The sequence below is a fragment of the Emys orbicularis genome, chromosome 4, assembly GCF_028017835.1.
Source record: "Emys orbicularis isolate rEmyOrb1 chromosome 4, rEmyOrb1.hap1, whole genome shotgun sequence".
Classification (NCBI taxonomy): Eukaryota; Metazoa; Chordata; order Testudines; family Emydidae; genus Emys; species Emys orbicularis.
In genome coordinates this window covers 69745826-69766518 of record NC_088686.1, presented here as the reverse complement: position 1 = coordinate 69766518, position 20693 = coordinate 69745826, and the positions used below count along the sequence as shown (strand labels likewise).

The window sequence follows — 20693 nt, the reverse complement described above, 5'->3', positions numbered from 1 at the left end:
CCTGGCCACCAAGAGGACATGAAGAGCCTAATAGCTCTTGTGTGCCTCTCTTCTGTGCAAGACATTTTAAAGTCCCCAATCTTTGCTCATTCAAAGGACCCATCATTCTGCACTGAGATTGTAGGGGAGACCAAGGGGGAAATGGACCATAGCTAGCTTGTACAGCGTAATGAAGGACCATGCACCCGCTTTGTTTATTTTGTGTGTGTTACTGTGAATCTTGCAATACATCATGCAATCAGTTTTCCTCTTGCACCACGCATGTCTCGTAACAGGAATGGTCAGATTTTAGGCCTTCTGTTAACTTGGGCAGCATTCCTTTTGACCCAATGGAGAGGCAGCATGAGACTGGGAGCTATCCAAATTCTGACACTGACACACTGTGTGACCTTGGATACGTCACTTTATCTCTCTGTCAGTTTCACCACTTCTAAAATAGGGATAAGTAAATTTACTACTGCGCTGGGGGGTTGTGATGATCACTTCATTGATCTGAGACCCTCCAATGGGAGATGACAGAGAAAGCCAAAGCATTGTTCTGTTATCCATTATGTCTGGGGCTCTCAAAGGTGAGAGTTAAGTGTACAAATCCCATTGAATTTCAGTAGGATTTGTATGCTTAACTCCTTTAGGCTCTTTCTTTCTTTTAAAATTTCACCCTATGGGTACAGAATTAGTAAACAACTCTGGCCCAGTAATGGGTTTTTAGTAAACAATCCGTTACACCTGTGCTACTGCCGTGGAGGCACTGGGGCTGCGAAAGTGTCACTGGAGGTTAATTTGAAGGCATTGTGGTTGCAGGAGTGGAAGGAAAAGGGGTTAATGTTGCCTTCAGAATCTTTATTACTCATGTGACGAGCAAAAAAGGAAAACTGCTTTGAGCATCGCATAGGGTTTGGGGATGTTAGATTGTTAAAATGAAAACTGACTTGATGTTTAGAGTTTTAAATGCACTGTTTTCCCCCTGAAATGTGTGTTTGAAAACAATTTCTTTTTTAGCTAGATACAAAAAGCAAAACCTGGCAGCAAAACCCTGAAGTTAAATTGCTGTTACAATAAACTTTTTTTAAACTAACGTATTTCGACATATCCTTGAAAGTGGAAAAAATTCTTGCTTGAAAGAAGTCCCTTACATGGCATCAGTTATCTTTGTTAGGGAAAAGGGAGAGGTCAGCTTTAGCTCTTGGGTTATGTTGTCTGAGGCCAGATTTTTCAAATGTGGTTATAACTCAATGTGCTGGGCTGGTTAGGAAGTCTGGCCATTTGCATAGGTGTCTGAATGAGAGCAGAGCTTTTTTGAAAAGCAGGCACCAGTTGCAGGAGTAGAGCACTCCTTGAAACTTTGCCCTTAAATCTGACACACACACACACACACACACACACACACACACACACACACACACACACACACACACACACACACACACACACACACTCTGTGACCCTCGAAAATAATAGCACACAGGTCAGGGAGGTGTAGCTTCTGACTCTGGTTGCAGTTCAGCAGCTTCATGACATGAGACCCTGGATTGGATTGGGGTGGGGTGGGAGGGTTGGGGTAGATGACTAAATTGCTCGATTTCTCCTTTCACATGCAAACGCTCCTATGATTGCTGTAGCTGAGAGAGAAAGAGAAAAAATGTTTCCCCTCCTAACCTTTCAGTTTGTTTACTTTGTGCATTTGATGTACTCTTTGTATTATTTATTTCTCTTATATAGTCAGTCAGCTTCTTCCTTGTTGAACAGAGCTATATAAATGTCAATAAGCAAACCGAAAAACCCTTGTAATATTTTTTATATTACAAAAATAAATAAATCAGGCCCTACTATTTTAAAAAATATTCCAGTTTTCAATAGAGGATGCTTTAGTTAGTTTTAAAAAGTCCCTTTTAGAGACCACTTAGGGTATCAAGTACCCCACTCAACCTCTATTTGAATATCTCTGTTAAGCAACCAGTTTTTATCCTCCCTTGAGGGGTTGCGTAAGGCAGGGTTTGCTGTATTTTGAACTTGAACAGTATAACATGTTTAATCCAAGGATTTCTAAGCACTTTCAGAAAGTCAATATCTGTGTGTGTTTTGGTTTAGTGCATCATATGTCCTTTAACTAGATCTGTTTCTTTAACCTGCTTTCTTTTAAGTGTTCCCAGCAGTGCTCTTCATTTATCTATTTGCTTTTGATTTTCTTAAAAGGGAATTGACAATTGGAAGTGGGTGATCAGCTGCTCTCTGGGGTCTAGGGTAATGTTTACATTCCTCATTTTAAAGTATTTTACTGAATTTCATGCAACTCTTAATGGAAAACATGACATGCAGTACCACACAACGTAGTCCGTACCTCTTCTGAGTCAGGGCTGAAGGGTATGAGGCAGGATACTGTGGGCTAGGGAAAGCAGGAAACAGAGATGTAATATATGGAAAGCGAGGAAGAGGTTGTGTGTGCTTGTGGTGGGAGATAATTAAAGACTCACACTACATAAAATGCACAAAGGAACCCTGGAGTTAGCATATCTGGAGGACATGTCAAAACCCAAGAACTAGGATGGACCAGTCAGGACACCTCCACCTCCATCATGCTCCCCCACCCCCACTAGTGGAACTAACATGGTTTTATTAAGTGTTTTTCGTTGTCTTTCAGAAATCACAGCTCCCACACTTTGGATCAAACACTTGGTCATCAAAGATTCCAAACTGAACAGCTCCAGTATGAGAAATTCAGGTAACGAATGCCTGCTTTAAAAAAAAAAAAAAGGCAATTAACTAAGCAGCGTGATCCTTTTCCCAGGACTCCTTATTTCATTCTTCCTCTCTTGCAGCTACAATGCTGCTCTCTCTCAACACTGCAGAGTGGGGAAACCCAAGCAACAAATGAGAGAGGGTCTCTTATCTGTGTACCAGGTATATGCTGAGGAGAGTTTTTGTTCTCTAAAACAGGAACTCGGGATACTGAAGGAAACTTTGGGTTTGTTCACCCAGGGCTTCATACCAGACTGCCAGTCTTCATTCCACTCCCATGTTCCAGCTCATTAATCCTGTTTCATAACTCCATGAACGAACACTTTCCTGAGAGCATCCTTATTGCATTGTGTGTGTGGTTTCCAAGGAACTGAGGTTGTTGCTAAACTTGAGTTCCAATCTAAGTAGCTATGATCACCCAAGGCATCTGTAGTGGTATTTTGGATAAATGGGTAACAGAGACTCTGAGGTGGGTTATCCTGGGTGGGCTTTGCAATAAACGTGAGCTGTAAATGGGTGAAGAGAGAATTATTGCTTTGCATAGCAGGGTGGGAAGAAGTTCCGCATGTGAAAGACAGCCCAGAAAAAATGACGATGAGAGGAATGAGCAGGTCACTGGGATCAGGGAGGTGAGAGGCTCAGGTGGAACAAAGAACAAAAGGTGGAATAGGCAGAAATGAGAACAGAGATGTAGGCGGGGTGTGTGATGCTTCCTGGCGGTACCCAGGGCTGTGAGGCACCTCACTACCATCTGCCCTTCGTGTGAGGAAGCCTTGTCAGTACCTGCTGGTTGTCAGCGCTCTCACTGCCGTTGGCAACACAAGCACTTCCCTCTCAGCCTACGCAGACCATGCTGTCCCTCTGCAGGTTAGTGACAGGCACGCTCCAAGCTTCCCTCTGGAGCGTCCAGCCTAGGCTGACCAGACAGCAAGTATGAAAAATCGGGACAGAGGATGGGGGGTAATAGGCGCCTATATAAGACACAGCCCCAAAAATTGGGACTCTCCCTATACAATCGGGACATCTGGTCACCCTAGTCCAGCCTCAAATCTACTGGACACTCACAGAATTCCCAGATCTGTTATTCACAAAGGAACAGTGCACCTCATCTTACCAGTTTCACCGCTCCACTTAACTCTCCGCACCTGTAAGTGTTTTCACTATAAGCAAATCTAAGTTTATTTAACAAAGAACAAAGATTCAAATAATAGCAGCTAGATAAAAGTATTGGAAGCAATCAAATACATGTAAAATAAAATCACAATGCTCTTTCTAGAGCTTAATGCTTAACTAACAAGACATTGTCCTGTCTAATGAAGTTAAGCTCACCCAAAGTCTTCTCCCAGCATTCAATCAGAAGCCTGACTGAGAGCCTCCCAAGCACACGGGCAGCTTGTCCTCTAGGTGAAGGATAGTTGGTGTCCCGCTACATTCTTCTCATATACCAGACTAATTTGATCTTAGTAGGGAGGATGTCCTGTTTATGACTGTGTTCCTTCCTGTAGATTTTATGAACTCTTGTCAGTCAGTCTTGATTAGCTGTTAGTTCCCTATGCAAATGCACGTACATTGTAAGACACAATGGTCAGCCGGGGAGATAAGTGTCTACTACCCCCTGCCTGAACAGAGTCTGTTTATCACCTTCAGGTGACCAGTCTTAACTTGCATATCTTAAGAACGTAGAATGACTAGGACAGCCAGTGGATTAATGACTGCTGGTAGAGACCTTGCATGCCACCTTTTGGCACACTATGATGGAGACATCAGACCCAGGGGATCCTTGTAAATCCTTATGCACCACTTGTGTACTCCACCAGTTGGCACCAAGGGGTGTCTGGGTGTGCAGAGATGTGAGAATGGAGAGCTAGAACTTGAGGTAGAGAGTGAGAGAGTTTTGAAGAGGGGAGTGAGATCTGAGCAGTGGGTGAAGCTGATGATTTGATCTGCTGAATGTTTTGGGTAGACTGGAGGGAAATGATATGGGAATTGGGAAGCCAGACAGGAGGAAGCTGCTAGGAGATGACCAAGATATTGATTTAAGATTTGACAAATAGCTATCACCATCCACACACTTTTATAAAGAGACAAGAAATAGACCCTCCCCCCCTCAAGCCCCAGGTAACTTGTGGAGGCAGTTTAAACTAGTTGTTAGTGCCAGTCTCTTGCTTTTATTCCTAGTTTAGCCTAGGATTCTGGTCTTCAGTAATTCACTTAACCTGTCTCTGCCTCTTCCCAATCACAAACTGAAGGTGATCTGGAGCTAAATGGCAGAAATAAAGTAGGCTTAATTAGCTAATGTGGATAAAGTAAGCTAGATCCTTCATGACCTCCAGATTGGATTACAGCAGCATGGTCGACATGGGGTTACCCTAGAAGGCCACCCAGAAACTTCAGCTGGTGTAGAAGTGTTGGCCAGCTGGCTTAGTGGTGTTTCAAATGCAGAGCAAACCACACCTGTGCTCCACGAACTTCACTGGCTACCGATTTATTCCTGGTGTCATCCAAAGTGGTGGTTTTGCTCTGTAAAGCCGTATATGATTTTGGTCCTGGCTATCTTAGCAACCACCTGCCTCATTATGCAACACTCCTGGTAGCTGAGATTCAAATGAGAGACTCTTGCTTCCAGTTCCCGGATCTGAATTTGGGAAGGGAGGGCTGAAAAATGGGTATCCTCAGTAGGGAGAAGGAGGGTCTTTGACTCTAGGATTTGCTTACCACTCTTGCTTAGCCCTATAGAGCTTTTGACCTTCCCAGCATGCTGCAAGCACTATCTGTTCAAGCTTTCCCTCAGGAAACTGCCTTATGTCAGAGGTAGTGTTGCTTGAGAAGGAGTTCCTTTTGTGAGCTTGGTCCATTTTGTTCTTAATTGGTGGTTTTTTTATTTTTATTTTTTTTATTTATTTTTAATGACTGTAAATGAACCCAGAGATTGTATTGGGCACACATTACTAATCCAAAAATAAACTCTCCGCTGGAGAATTTCAAATGAGTACAAAAAAGACAACTACCACAGCAAGGTAAAATGAGCTGTTAAAAAATCTCATTGAGCATAATTGATTGCCCTCATATGATGTACTTTCTATAATACCTTGTAACTGATGTAAGAGAGGAAAGTTGCTAATTCTAGACTCAATTTTTCACACTGTGCCACACAAACCTTCAGTCATCTCTGTTTGCTACAATGAATTACTGACATTGGGGAAAGGCCAGATCACGAAAGCAGTTATGGAACAGCTAACACATTTAACACACAACTCTCAGCTCCCTTTCTACTGTTTTTTATGGCGCTTTTTTATTCTGCATTTTTTGTTGAAGGATAGGGGCATGCATCTGGAAGCTATGGAAGGCAAGCACTATATATGAGCTAAGTCTTAATAAGGAAAACTTTTGAAAATACGATGATGCTACGTATTAATTGCTTACGTATTTTGGATGCCCAGGATGAGATACTTATGTGTCTTAAATTCGGCATCCAAAATTAGTGGATGCTTTTGATAACTTTAGCTTACAGCAGTGCTAGATCTTATTGCACAGTCTGTTTTCATTTTCTCTCATTGTATTTTTGTTTTTAACAGGTTAAGGTAAGTTTTGCTGCCAGTTTTTCTGCATTGGCTTGGCTGTATTGCCTCTGAGCCTAAAGCTCCTCAAATTAAGTAAATTCTTACATTGTCTTGTCTTGCTGTATTTTAATGGACTCATTGATGTTAGAGTGGAAACTTAGTAGACCTTTATCTACTTCCTGCCCCCCAGGCCAGTGAATATTTCTTCTCTACAGTATGTAATGTTTTCTACTGGAGTTTAAATACCTCCAGCAATAAAGCTTCCACCACTTCCTGTGGGAGACTCTTCCATTCTCTGGCTACATCTACACTGCAAGCTAGGGCTGTGGTTTCCAGCTTATGTGGACACACTTGGGCTAGCTGACATCTGAGCCAGTACACTAAAAATAGTAGTGTAACTGGGTAGCACAGGTGGCGGCGGCAGCAGCAGCATGGGCTAGCCACCCCAAGTATGGGCCCACAGGGTTCAGGTAGGTTTGTACTTGGGGCAGCAAGCCTGTGCTTCTGCTGCTGCCCATGCTACTGTCTGCCCTACTATTTTTAGCATGCTCGTGTAACCCATATCTCCCTCTAGTGGCACCTAGACCACTTAGATATTAATGAGTCTGCTACAGCCTTAGCTAAGAGGCATTTGGCTTTTAGCTCATGCATTAGAGGCTCATATGGTAAGCTTCAGAGGTCCCAGGTTCGATCCCACCTGCTGACGACCAGGGTTCTTTGGTGTTACACTAGCTCAGATGAGAGCTAGCATGAAAGTCTATGAGCTGGAAATCACACCTCTGGCTCGTAGGGTAGACATAGCTTCTAATAGAACTCACCCTCCAGATGTTTTTCCTGATATCTAGCCTAAATTTCTTATCTCGGTTTCTTCTCATTACTCCAGGTTCTCCCTCCTTGTACCAGCCTAAATCAGCCTTTCATTCCTTCACGTTCTTCAAATGCCTTTACCTAGTTCGCATGTCCCCCATAATAATAATTTAGCCACATGTTCAGTAGTGAACAGGGTTCAAGTAAATATCACTTTCACAGGATGTGAGTGTCATTCCAGTCTACATTGGCATTGGACGTCCTGGAAACGTAGCGTTGTGGCCACGTTCATCATGGTAGGAACATAGGAATTGCTACATCAGATAAGTGGTCCGTATAGTGGTGTCCTTTCTCTGGCTGGCCAATGTCAGATGCTTCAGAGAAAGCTGTTAGAATCTTCAATAACTTGCTGAGTTTCTTTTTAACTCCCATGAGTTGGTGGTGATTATGATGTCACATAAATAAAAAATACAAGTGAAAGGACTGCGCTGGGGGATGAACTGCGAAGCTGGGAACTCATAAAAGCAATAGAAATTCAGTTAATGCTTTTCCCATTACAAACAAATCCCAAACAAAACCACCTTCATTAGCATCTTCCCACCTTCTGACTTTGTAACACATCTCCAGATGCAGTAGTCTGGCCTCAAGTCTTGTTCTGCTTCTGGACCTGTAACTGAGTAGTTGAGTCACCTTCTTTCTGCTTCCCTCAGCTTCCTCGTATACTACATATCATAATACTTTCATATACTATGTAACACTTTATAGTAATAACTAGCTAATCCTCCCCCTACCCAAACCAAGTGAAGTAGGTATTACCTCACTTCTACTGAAGTGGAAATCTAGGTACAGAAAGATGAGTGTGTGGCCAGAGGTAAAATAAAGAGTCAGTGGCTGGATTAGGATTTGGGACTACTATCTGGCTCCTAGCTCCAGACTTGGTCTACCAGACCCCACTGCCTCTCAGTTACATACTCCAATATACATGCCAGTTCTATCTCTCACTACCACTGCAGCAAAATGTGTAGAATGGCTGTGATTTTAAAATATAGATGGGTGGCAGCAGTTCTTGCATTGCGCGCCCACCTCTTTCCCCCCCCCCCCCCCCCCGCTTTATAACACCTGAAGTGTTATAGTGGATCCTCTTGCTGTTTATTACAATTTTTGTTCTGGGGCGATTCCTGAAAACGCCTCTTATTTTCAATAAAATAAATCCCGTAATTGTCCTTTTGGGAGTGTTCCTCTCCACCAAGGCTGCTCCTTGCTGGGCCTTCTCCAAATCCATTCATGCTAATAAGTGACTTGATTTTGGTTAGAGAGAGATTCTAACCATGTAGCCAACCCATCCTGACAACCCTTAAGAAAACCACAGGGTGATGTAATGAGCTCATGCATGGAAAGATGAAACCGCTCTAGGAAAACCAGCAGTAGTAGTCTCAAGTAAATACTCTGCAATCACCAGGGTCTTGAACATGAGGTTACTTGAAAGGAAGAATGAGTAATATATTAAGGTTAGCTGCTGAAGACAGGTGTGTGTTTTGAATCTTGCTGTTTATTTCTAAATCCTGCTCCTTGGATGAGTGCCAGTTCCATGTTGGTTTTTCTGTTCTGCTCTGGCACCCAGAGGCCCTCTGGGCATCCTTTACTACTGCTTTCCACTGATACAACGTTTTGCTTTTAGAAGCTCTTCCAGCACAGAGCAAAGCTATAAATGAGCTGTGAAAAAGAAGTGTACAGAAACTAGGATAGTATTGCTCATATGTTAGTTTTAAAAATTAATTTACCTTAAGGATCAGGCTCAGAGAATCTTGCGTGGAGGCATAAGGGCTGGAAGCAACATGAAATCTGGGTATCTGATGTGCAAGGGAGCAAAAGCAGTAGAGACCCTGCAGGGGGATAGTGCACCCCCATGGGCAGCATGGAGATGTTTCAAGTTGGTCTCCACAGATCTTCATGGTGAGGTGGAATGTGGCTGCATCCTGCTGGAGGTTGGGTTGTTTTACAAGTTCAGCTCTAAATGGCCAGAAACCTGCTTAAGGGGGGAACAGGGGGCCATGTCTGCTAGTCCTTGGGGTAAGGATTCAGTTTCCTCAGTCCCACCCCTTGTACACACACTGTAGCCCTTTTCCTCTGGCTTTTGTTTGTGCCCTTAGCTAGGCTGTGTGCACCCTGCTTGTTACAACAGAGGGTATGTCTACATGGCAGTGGAGAGGTGCAATTCCCAGCTTGGGTAGACAAACATACGCTAGTTATGTTCAAGCTAGTGCAAAATAAAAAGGCAGAGTGGCCACAGTGACATGGGTAGCAGCTTGGGCTAGCGGCTCAAGTACGGCCCCGGGTATGTACCAAGCAGCTAGTCTGACACAACCAATGCCATGGCATCCACACTGCTATTTTTAGGTGCTAGCTACCCTGTGTACATCTACCTGAGCCGGGAATTACACCTCCCAGATGTTGCGTAGACATACCCCACAAGCTAACAGCCTTCTTCACTTGTCTATCACCTTGTCACATGCCTTGCTTGAGGACACTGGACAGTGAGAATTCTCAAGAGGTAGATACAGATACTCGTGTACTGGCTTAACCAGGGTGATTCTTGCTCACTGTAACAGGATGGCGAACTCTAAGTCCCTGTATGCAAACACCGGGCTCTTCTGTTGAGTCACCTGGACCGCCGATACTATAGCTCTGCATTAAGAATTAGTATGATTACTGCTGAGCTGTAGTGGCAGGTGGGTCCAATCAGGATATAAAAGGGGGGGGACAGAGGAGGCTCTGGAGGGAAATGCTAGAACTATCAAGATTAGGGAGAAAGTTTAGACTGAGGTTTGTTTTGTTTGGGTGTCTTTACCAATAAAACCAACCCCCAGGAATGTGGTAGGTCTGGACTCTAACTCAGGGTCTGTATGCTCTGTTAAGGACGGGGAAGCACTGAACCCATTCATATTTGTGGGTTGAACTAATTATCATTTGCAGTCAGAAGAAATTTCCTTCATGTCCTGGTGGCTGGGCATTTGAAGGTTGCAGGGTGCACCCCGTGGGAGTAGATGGGCATATCCCCCACAGTTTTTGGTGGTATTTGTGAACTTCAGTAAAGGTGTTCAGGTTTTTGAAAAGCACAACAGAGACCTGTGGCTGGGGGCAGAGTGGGGAAAGTATAGCCTGGCTTTCTCCTTAGCTTTTTTTAAATTATTATTATTATTATTTTTTTAAAATCGTTCCCCAGCCAACATCCTGCTCCCCACGTGACTCATGGAACTTCCCACCTTCCCCCATCCCACTGTCTTAGAGGACTTCTGAGTCCCGCTGCCTCTGTTGGGCCCAGTTTTTGCTGCCACCATGACTTTCGCTCCCACTCCCTGCTGCTGTTAGACTGGCTGTGGCTGTTTTCATCCAGACATGTTACCCTTCTCTGCCAGTCACAGTGAATTGACCACATCACCATACAGTGGATTATAGGGCATTGCAGACTTGTGCCTTCATAGTCTTTGGCTGGTAGTTAGTACAAAGTCAATGGGCTGTCAGTGGGGAGGGAGGGGAGATAGCACATTCGAGCCCAGCGCAAGCATAGTTGGACCTCACACAAACAAGGGAGAGGGCAGCAGCCAGAGATGTAGACAATTTAACTAGGCAGAAAGCTAGTTTCAGTGAAACCAAAACAAGATTGGCTAGAACCAAGAGAATCTATGTAAACATTGGAGACCTGCTCACTCTGTGCCCAGTTCTTTTTGTCTTACGTTTCCAAGCCTCTGTCTCTTCTTGGCATGTATATGGGACTGTTCAAACATGACTGGTCCCTGTGGGTGTAAAAGGGAGGGAGAACAAAGCTCCGCTCTCACACCAGGAAAGGGCTCTGATTGATAGGAGGGAACAGATGGTCGGAAAGCTTGTAGCCATAGCTATTGTGCATCCGTCAGATGTCCTTCCTGGCTGCAGTTCCATGTCTTGGATTCATGCCTCCCTAGGCAGTATTTCCCTGATATGTCGGAAGTGTTGAAGTACAACACTAAAGTTGCCTTATCACCTTCCACCCCTTGGGTGCCCTCCAAGTTTAGTTATTTGCCCTATTTTTTTTCTTCTATAGCCACTTGGCCTTTGGTAGGTGTCAAGCCAGCAACTGTCCTAAGCAGCCCCCACTGAGGAGAAACCTTCATTGGTATTAAAAACTCACCACTGTCAAGTCACTCAGTTACAGACGGGATTGATTTAAATCACTTATTTTAATCATGATTTAAATAATTGATTTATTTATGTTTTGCATAGGTACTTTTTAGTTATTTTCCTAAAGAAATATTGATTTATTTTTTTCCCCGCCACTGGATGGTTACTGTAAAAACATGTTGCTTTACAACTAAATACAGCCTTTACACTAAATGCAGTGCTGCTTGTTGTTAACCAGGAGGATACATTATATCGATATACTTATTTAAGCAATTATATAGCTAAACTCATTTATTCATATTTTTAATTTTTACATTTTCATTACATTAGAAAATGGTGAATGAAGCATTGCTTATTGACTAGATTAATTTTCTACTCATGATTTGCATCAAGCTGCATTTGAATGGAAATTGGAATGTACAAAAACGGCATTTTCATTTTTTTTATTAGTTGAATAGAACGCCCTTAAATGTGCTGGATACATACTTATTTTGTTTTTTATCAAAACATGTTTTAAGAAGATGGGAATGGTCATACTGGGTCAGACCAATAATTCATCTAGACCTGTAACCTGTCTTCCAACCGTGGCCAATGCCAGATACTTCAGAGGCACGAACAGAACAGGGCAATAATTGAGTGATCCACTCCCTGCTTCTGGCAATCAGAGGCTTAGGGATGCCCAGACCATAGAGTTGCATCTCTGCCCATCCTGGCTAATAGCCACTGATGGACCTATTCTCCAGGAACTTATCTAATTCTTTTTTGAACCAAGTTGTACTTTGGGCCTTCATAACATCCCCTTGCAATGAGTTCCACAGGTTGACTGTGCATTGTGTGAAGAAGTACTTCCTTATATTTGTTTTAAACTTGCTGCTTATTAATTTCATTGTCTTGTGTTATGTGAAGGGGTAAATAACTCTTCCTCCCTTACTTTCTCTACACCATTCATGATTTTATAGACCTCTATCATATTCTAAGTTCCCTGTAAGCCTATTTAGCACTGTTCAGGAAACCCAGCTGGGGGAGAGGCGCCCCTCCCCCAGCCCAAACTTAGCCCAGCCCCAACCTACTGCGACCAGGGTGGCCTGGCCCTGCTGTGGCCAGAGCGCCCCTCTGCCGGCCCCAGCCCGGACCGGCTGGGGTGCCTATCCTGCAGCCCCAGCCCTGGAGCTGCAGCAGCAGGGAGAGGTGCCTCTTCTCATCCAGCCCAGGTGCTGCTGGGGGGAGTCCTCTCTACCCGCTGTAGCCCCAGAGCACCCTCCTGCACCCTGGCCCCACCCCAGAGCCTGCACCCCCAGCCAAAACCCTTACACCCTGCACCCTAACCCTCTGCCTGAGCCCCCTCCCACATTCCGAACCCCTCAGCCCCACCCCACCACATTAATTTTATGTGCACCAATATGGAGGTGATGTGTGACACATCACCTCCATATTGGTGCACATAACAAAATTCATTCTGTACATGGGTGGGAAAAATTAGAGGGAACACTGATCGTATCTTCCCTCCTCCCCCCATCTCTCCGCCAACTTGAACAGTCCCAGTCTTTTTAATCTCTTTTTTGTATTTAAAACGAACTGATTTATTAAACAAAGGAATTCTCTGTAGTTAGTCAATTGAACTGATAGTTCTGGTCACCATGCCCTTCAAGATTTTAGAACTAGTAGCTACACTGGCGCTTTACAGCGCTAAAACTTGCTGCGCTCAGGGGGGTGGGTTTTTTTCACACCCCGGAGCGAGAAAGTTGCAGCGCTGTAAAGCGCCAGTGTAGACAAGCCCTAGTATTGCATGTTTGTGTATGTGCATGCATATGCAGGGGCTCTTCTGGCTGTGCATACCCCCCCCTCTCTCTCATTGCAGCTGCAGTCCAGTCACACGTTCCTTTCTTGGCTGCTGCCAAAGGGATCCAGACTCCATCACCGAGTCTCTTACCTAGATGCTATTTAAAGTTAGAATTGGAGTGATAGATCACTAGCAAGTGTGATCCTCCAACAGACCTGAAGGGGAGGGGGGGGGAAGAGCGACACACTGGAAGAGTCTAGAGCCAGGACTCTTCCCAGCCAGTCCGTGAGCAAACAGTCATAAATAATGTGCCAGTGGGGAGCAGTTAATCTGCTCTATGAAAAGGTGCAAAGTATACAAGTGGGAAAAATAACAATGTATAATAATCAGTTTGCAATCCTAGGTGCTAAACCATATGCAGCTAGGCAAATAAATGAAGCTCCCCCTTAGTGCCATGTGATAAATCATTCCCAAAGAATTCTGGCTCCTCTACCCCCAAAGAAAGAAAACAAATTACTCTAGGCACAGTCATAACTGCTACCCCCACAGCTGCCTGTTAAGGAAAATGGGCTGGAGAGAGGGGCGGGGGATGGGCAGCAGAGAGGTACATGGAGTTGGAGCGAAGCTCTTTGCTAAACCCCCACAGATTTCCATTTAGGGTTAAAACAAGAGGGTCAAATTCTTCTCTTGAGGAACTTCTGCTGAGGCCAGGGGATTAGGTCAGGGATCTTTTTGGCCCATAGAGAGAAGGGGAGGCTGGCGAGAACTGAATTTGGTTTTACAAAGGCTCTGCCTGATTGAAGGGGGTCTGTGAACCTGCAGGGAGAAGTCTCTTAGTCATGAAGTGCACGCACATATATATGCCTATGGTGTGCTGCACATGCACTACAAACCTGCATGGCACATGCACACTAGTTTGTCCCCCACGTTCATGCATGCACACCCTGGCCTGTGCATAGACATGTGCACACACAAGCACTCCTAGGTGCAAAAGGTGGCCATTGCAGTTGGCAGCCAAACAGTGTTTAACGCAAATTAGCCTGAATCAGTTAAAACAGTCTCCTACATGACACCCTACATCTATGTCCCCTATCGCCAATACTGTTGCGGAAATACTGTTCTTACACAGTGCAGACAGCACAGGCAGGTGACTTTCTTCAACAATAGTTCCTGCTGCTAACAAAAAGTGTGGGAGCAGGAGGAGTAGGGATGGGGGGTTCTCCCAAGGGTACTGAAAGGCTGGGGTGGAAACACATACAACTTCTCATTATAGTCAAGTAGGAGTCAGGGCCGGCTCCAGGCACCAGCGGAGGAAGCACGTGCCTGGGGTGGCACATGCTTAGGCGCGGCATTCCGTCCACTCTTGGGGCGGCACAGTCCGGGCGGCTTTTTATTTATTTATTTATTTATTTTTGCTTGGGGCGGCAAAAATGGTAGAGCCGGTCCTGGTAGGAGTTGTTGCATATTTCTCAGTTGTGCAAAGGGAGCGGAGATCAAATAGTGAAAGCAATGGGAGTGAAGAAATGTGTTCAGCTGTAGCCCAGGAGGCAATCAGGAGTTAACTATGCCACAAGCTGCCACTTGGTGGCAAGGAATTTCATAGACAAAAGGGAGTGGAGTAATCTTCTGGCTCCCTCCCAAAACAACAAGAACATAGAAGATCAATTGTTGTTTCCATCTCCTGTCTGACATCTTCTGAGTGGAGCTGGCCTGAAGCATTGTTCATAGCTGGATTTGGATCCAAGTTTTCTCAGTTCAGAGGTGTTCAAATTCAGGGTTGTCATTTGGCCATTGTGGAGATGCTGCTTAGATACACCCACACTAGGTGCTAAATAAAGCTCATTCCCACTTCTACAAAGCTTGGGAACTTCAGCAGCTCAGGGGTTTTGATTCAGGCCTACCACTGCCATTGGGGATTTTAGGCTGTATAATTGGTGGGACTTCAGTGGTCTAGGATCTAAGAGAGCATCTCAATCTCTATGTACCATGAACCACTAATCTAATCCAATCAAGTCAACAAGATGACACAAACAACTTCCAAAGTGTTCTAATGAGCTGTAATTTAATCAGGGTAATAGGTAACCTGTATGTAATAGGATTATGTGGCCAGGCAAAATAGTTGCTGTAATTTACCTTTTTGCCAGGATGATGCATGGCATGCATAAAAATAATGTGGTCATTTTCCTGCTGTCCTCAAGCTCCATAACTTGTCGGCCGCTGTTTTAGAAGGTTTGCAATGACTGTGTGACTGCTTGCCTGGGTGCCTGGGGCAGCAGACGGGGGTTGAGTACTGTCTGGAAGGCAGGTGGGGTAGGCTTGCAGGAATAGGTGGCTACCATCCAAGTAGAGCAGAACTTTGCTCCTGCAGGATTTAGGAGTACTGCATAGCAGGACCCTACCCCGGCTGTGCAGCAGCTAATTCCCACAAGAATAGCACACTACTCCTTTGCAGTTTGAGGCCTGAGTAGCAGCTACTTCCTTCTGCAAGTCTATCCTGATCCCCAAGACAGTGCTTCACTCCTTCTGCTGACCCCTCTTTTCTGTCTAAGGGGCTACGCAGTATATTGAATTGGTTAACATTGCAATATAACTCAGTGCAGCTCTGCCAAGTCAATAGGGGTGTGTGTGGGGCCAGGGAAGTGGGGGGGGTTGCTGAATAATTTAGGTCTAACGTGCCACCTGCTGCAAGGCACTTTGAACATAATAAATCAACAGATAAAATTCTGCGGCGTGCAGTATATACAGTAACTTTTTCGCCTGTTGTCCGCTGAGAGATTAACAGTCAAAGCAAGGACAGTTGAATGTGTGCACTGGGGACAACTGCAGGGAATATTTCTTTTTTACTTTAAAAAATAAAATAAACCCTGAATGTTCTTCCAGGCTGACGGTCCAAGATTGAGACAGGCAGCAGTGGTGTTGCTGCTGATGAGTAAGAGGTGGGGAGAGATTTATACTATACCCAGGGCTTATATTTGCTCAGCTGGTATTGTGCTTTTAGAGAAAACAAGGGGTTGTTTCTGCTCCTCCACCCACATCCCTGCTTTGCAGAGTGGCGGCTAGTACCTGTTCACCATGCTGCTTTAGCAGGCCTGCCAGCCCTTGTGTGCCAGCACCGCCAGGTTATTTAAAATCCTTCTTTGCCTTTGAGATAGAAGGGATGCAAACCTGCAGCAACTTGTGTTGAAACTGCTTCCTGGATGGAATTTTCCTTTTCTCTGGTCCATTGCTTCTGAGCGTCATAGTTGGACAGAAAGGCACCTGTTCTTCCACGAGTTCAGTGCGCTCTACACCACAATGGATCTGTTTCTCACTTACACTAAACCTCCTTAGCGCTGCTCTGACATTCTAAAAGAGCCCTGAGTTAGTGTAAATTACATCACGTTACGCTTTAAGGCCTCTTGAGTCTAACACAACAGTGTAAAGGGGCCTAAGTGTAAATGAGACTCAGGCTCAATGAATTAATTTTCTCTTTGAGAGGAGCAAATGTTATTCCCATTTCATAGAGGGAAACTGAGGCACAGAGGGCCTTACTTGCTGAAGGCCAGTGAATCAATGGTAGAGCTAGAAACAGAAGTGAGGAATCTTGACTCCAAGTCTGTGATGTTTCTGCTTTTCAGCCCATCCAGCAGCAGCTGCTGTACAACTTTTTATCTCCCTATCTTGTAGCAGAGCTTGGAGCGAGGTGACAATGGCATGGCAAGATATCATTTTTAATTTAAAAAAAAATGCTATTGCTAACTGGGCTGGCCCCATAGTTCAGCATTGTTGATAATGTGCTACCAGGCAAGAGATCAGAGTTTGGTCCCTCTGTCCATGGGCTAGCAGTAGGCTGAGTGTCAAATACCAGCTCTGCAAAGTGATTCTGTAGCTGGTCCTCCAGGTTCTGTTTGCATTTTAACCTGCAGGTTCGAGTTGGACTGCAGGCAGAACTCAGGGGAAACCGCTCATAAGGAAATCCTAGTGCCCAAGCCAGAGAGAAGATGGTGCATGTTGCTCTTACCACATGTGTCTGGCTGTGGAGAAAAGCACCTTACAAGGCAGAGCAAAAATACTCCAGAAGAAGCAGTTCTGTAGGCATGAATCTGGGTAGCTAGTGCTATGCTTTGAATCGGCCTGTCTCAAATGATTTGCCTTTCGGATAACACATACTGACCTGCACTGTGTGACCGTCTACTCCCATTCCTCGTGGCCTCTCATCTGTTTTAGTAGGAACTGATGGGTCTGGATAATATGGCTGGCTGGCTGACTAGCACCAGAGCTACCATTGCAGCTAATAATGCAGGACTTAATATTGGCGCCTTTCATTCAAGGATCTCAAAGCAATTTAATTGATAGACTTAGCCTAAAAAAGCCATGTAAGCACTGGAGAAACTGAGGCATGGAAATCTTCAGTGACTTACCCGCACACAGCAAGTCTGTGGCAGAACTAGGAATAAAACCCTGAATATCTCCTTCAGGTGATTATCCATATGCACATTCCACGAAGCTGGGAATAGAACCCTGAATTTTTTTCAGGTCTGTGCTTTAGCCACTGGACCTCAATGACTGCTTGCTTTCCAAAGCTCACCTGCTCCCTCTTGAGCGAGGTGGAGAAGCAATTCTTGCCGAGACGATATGACACCGCAAGATTTTGGGAAAGTCTTTTTTGGGGGGGAGGGGGAGGGGGAGGGGGGTGTTTTAATTACTGACCATTAGTGAAACAGTATCTACCCCTCAAGCAGGAGTCTAAGCAGTAATGCATTCTACTAGTGCTCCTTGGCATTTGCTCTTCTCCAGCACTGCCTTGCATAATCAAATTCCCCAGCTCTTTAATAATCAGCTGGCTAATTAGACAGTGGATGAGTCCCTTACCTCATCAGTCCACTTCTGTTTCTGTGTGGAGATGGTAGAGGTATGTGTCAGACAGTGCATTTCTCAATGTGTGAGAGAGCAAGAGACTTTTTAGGAATGTGATGATGCATCTCTCAGAAGATCATTGCCAGGGAAAATTTGTTTAATAAAAAAGGCACAAGAGGAGATGTCCTGTCCCCATCTCTCCTGCTGTAGCGCATCACTTTGGAAGACACCAGTTTTTAAAATGCTCTAAAGAGTGTTAAAAGCAGCTGAGTGAAAAATAACAAGTAGTTAGTTAGCATTTTAGAGCTGAGCAGCTACAGCTAAAATGGATATTTCTGCCACTAACTCTCCTCTCTCTCTCTCTCTCCTCTCGCGCGCTCGCTGGCAGTGGGTAATGCAATCTTGATTTGCTGACTCCCAGAGGTTTTGTTCCCCAGCAGCAGTAGTTTGGCTGAGCTAGTGGGCTTTTTTTGCTGACAGCTGTCACAAGTCACAGCAGAAAATAGGACAACATGATGACGTCTTTCTTTTTAAAATGGTTACAGTAGTATTGCTGATCCTGGGTAGCCTCTCACTCACCACACTCCCATCGACTCACTAGATGCTCTTCTCTCGCTAAATGTAGATCTATGCATGTTTTAAGGTTTTCTTCTTTTTTTCCTTTTTGCCTCTTGGTGCCTATAACTCCTGCTAACTCAAGTAGGGAGTCACGCTTGTAGACACCCTGCACTTCATTGAGAAGACAAGCTTCTCTTTTGGGCTGCAGATGAATTTTATAGCTGGTGTCTGGCTCACAGCTTATTCGGCATTCCAAAGTTTCCACTGTCCTAGATCTAGATGACGTCTTTGGAGGTTCACCAAATCAAAAATCTGAGAGATACAGGAGATCTGTTTGGACATCTTACCTTCGCTGTCAGTGTAGGCTTGGTGGCTACAGCACAGTCACAAGTGCTTTTCTCCAGTCTACTTCTAAATGTCTCAAGCAACGGAGAGGCCACCATTTCCCTCAGTGGAACTGTTCCTTACTCTAACAGAACTGGCCATCAGGGAACTCCTCCAGCCTACGCTCTCTAGTCCTGATCAGAGCAAGCTTAGCCTTATGATTAAAGTGCAGGACTGGAACCCAGGAGATCTGAATTTTAACCTGGGCTTTGTCCCCAACAAACCACGGGCATATCACTTACACGCTCTGTGCCTCAGTTTCCTCTTCTATAAAATAGGAATAGTTCTGCTTGCTACTTCAGGGAGGTCTGAGGCTAATTCATTTAACATCTGTAAAGCTCTTTGAAATCCTTGGGTGGAAAGTGCTGTAGAAGTATAAATTATTGTAATAATTTTCCATTACGCTGTGTTAAGGGTTTGGACCAGTCTAAACAATTCCTTTCCATTAGTGGTGTTATTGCTCTTACAGTTGGTTGTCATAGCCCCTAGTCATTACCATTTGTGGAAGTTACGCATATTTAGAATAGGATTTTCAGAACCCTCAGCATCCATCTAATTCTGTCCCTGTTGACTTCAACGGTAAAACTCCCATTGATATAAATAAGAATGGAGTTTGGACAATGCTGAGTGCTTCTGAAAATACCACCCTTAGTTCTCTCAATCTTTCCTCATAAATCAATCCACCTAACTCCTTAATCACTGTCACTTTCTGAATTCCACATGTCTCTTGTAATAAAGTGCCTAGAAATTAGCACAGTAGGTCAGATCATCAGTTGGTATAAACCAATGAAGTCAACTGAGCTATGCCAATTTACGCTAGCTAAGGAGCAGTCACAAGTGCTTAAGTCCTGCTCTGTGGCACGATGCATCCATGTATCTAACTCCAAATAGCATTGACTTTTTTTTTTTTTTTTTTTTGCTAACACACTGTACTGCACAAAGTTTGCTGTCCACAATCAGCCCTAATTCTCTATTACAATACTGCTTTTCAAGATTGTTTTCCCATCATATATTTATCCAAGTTGAATTTAATTTAATTTTCTAATTTTTTTGGTAATCTACCCATTCTTATTTATCTAACCATCAGCCACTGTTGTGACTGCATGAGTGTCTAGATATGGCACTGAGTATTTTTTGTTTTATCTGGTTTTGCAGGTGTTGGCGACTCTCTTCGCAATTTTGAATCACTTGCAAATTCTGTTCACGGCTAATGAAAGTATTAAAGACGAAACCTGAGGACATATTTATTTAACAGATATAGCAAAAATGCCACCACCTGCTAGTAAATAAGTTCTATTCCACAGCTGTGGTATAATTGGGAGGTTACAGTACACAGGTGTGAGATCCTAGTGTTTTAAGTGTAAAGGGAAGAAAAAACTTGTAGGGTTCCTGTACACAAACTGTTATCACTACGTGCATTTAGATAAACATTTTCCCCCAATAGGAAGCAGCTATTCTGCAACTGTCCCATTCTCCTCTCCCACAACTAAACCAACGTCAGCTCCTTGCAAATTGGTTAATTTGCCTCTGAAGTTGAGCTAGCTACTCTCATGTCCCCATACCACAATTAAAAACTGTTTGGAAATATACTTTGCAATTTAAATATTATATATATCTTGTAATTTTCTAACAAATTGAAACTTCCAAAAATAATCATACAGGAGGGCTCAGGTCAGCATGACCTTGCCATATATGATTTTTATAGAAACATATTTTCCATATTAAAAAAATCTTGTGATGCCCTTCAAATATATCCAACACAACAGAAGAAAACTGAATAAAACCTGGGCGAGCACCTAAACTTGTGTATGTGCACATATCTATATAATATACAATGGTATGTGTGAGAGTGATGTTTGGCATGAATGGGGTTT

General features: G+C 44.1%; 1 protein-coding gene across 1 annotated transcript in view; it reads left to right on the top strand.

Annotated features, from left to right (window-relative positions):
- SMOC1 (SPARC related modular calcium binding 1) overlaps nt 1-20693 on the top strand; it is a 114860-nt gene that overhangs the window by 69996 nt on the left and 24171 nt on the right. The window contains exon 7 of the mRNA XM_065403309.1: nt 2639-2719. Coding sequence (XP_065259381.1) covers nt 2639-2719 — 81 coding nt within the window. The remainder of the gene's footprint in view (nt 1-2638; nt 2720-20693) is intronic.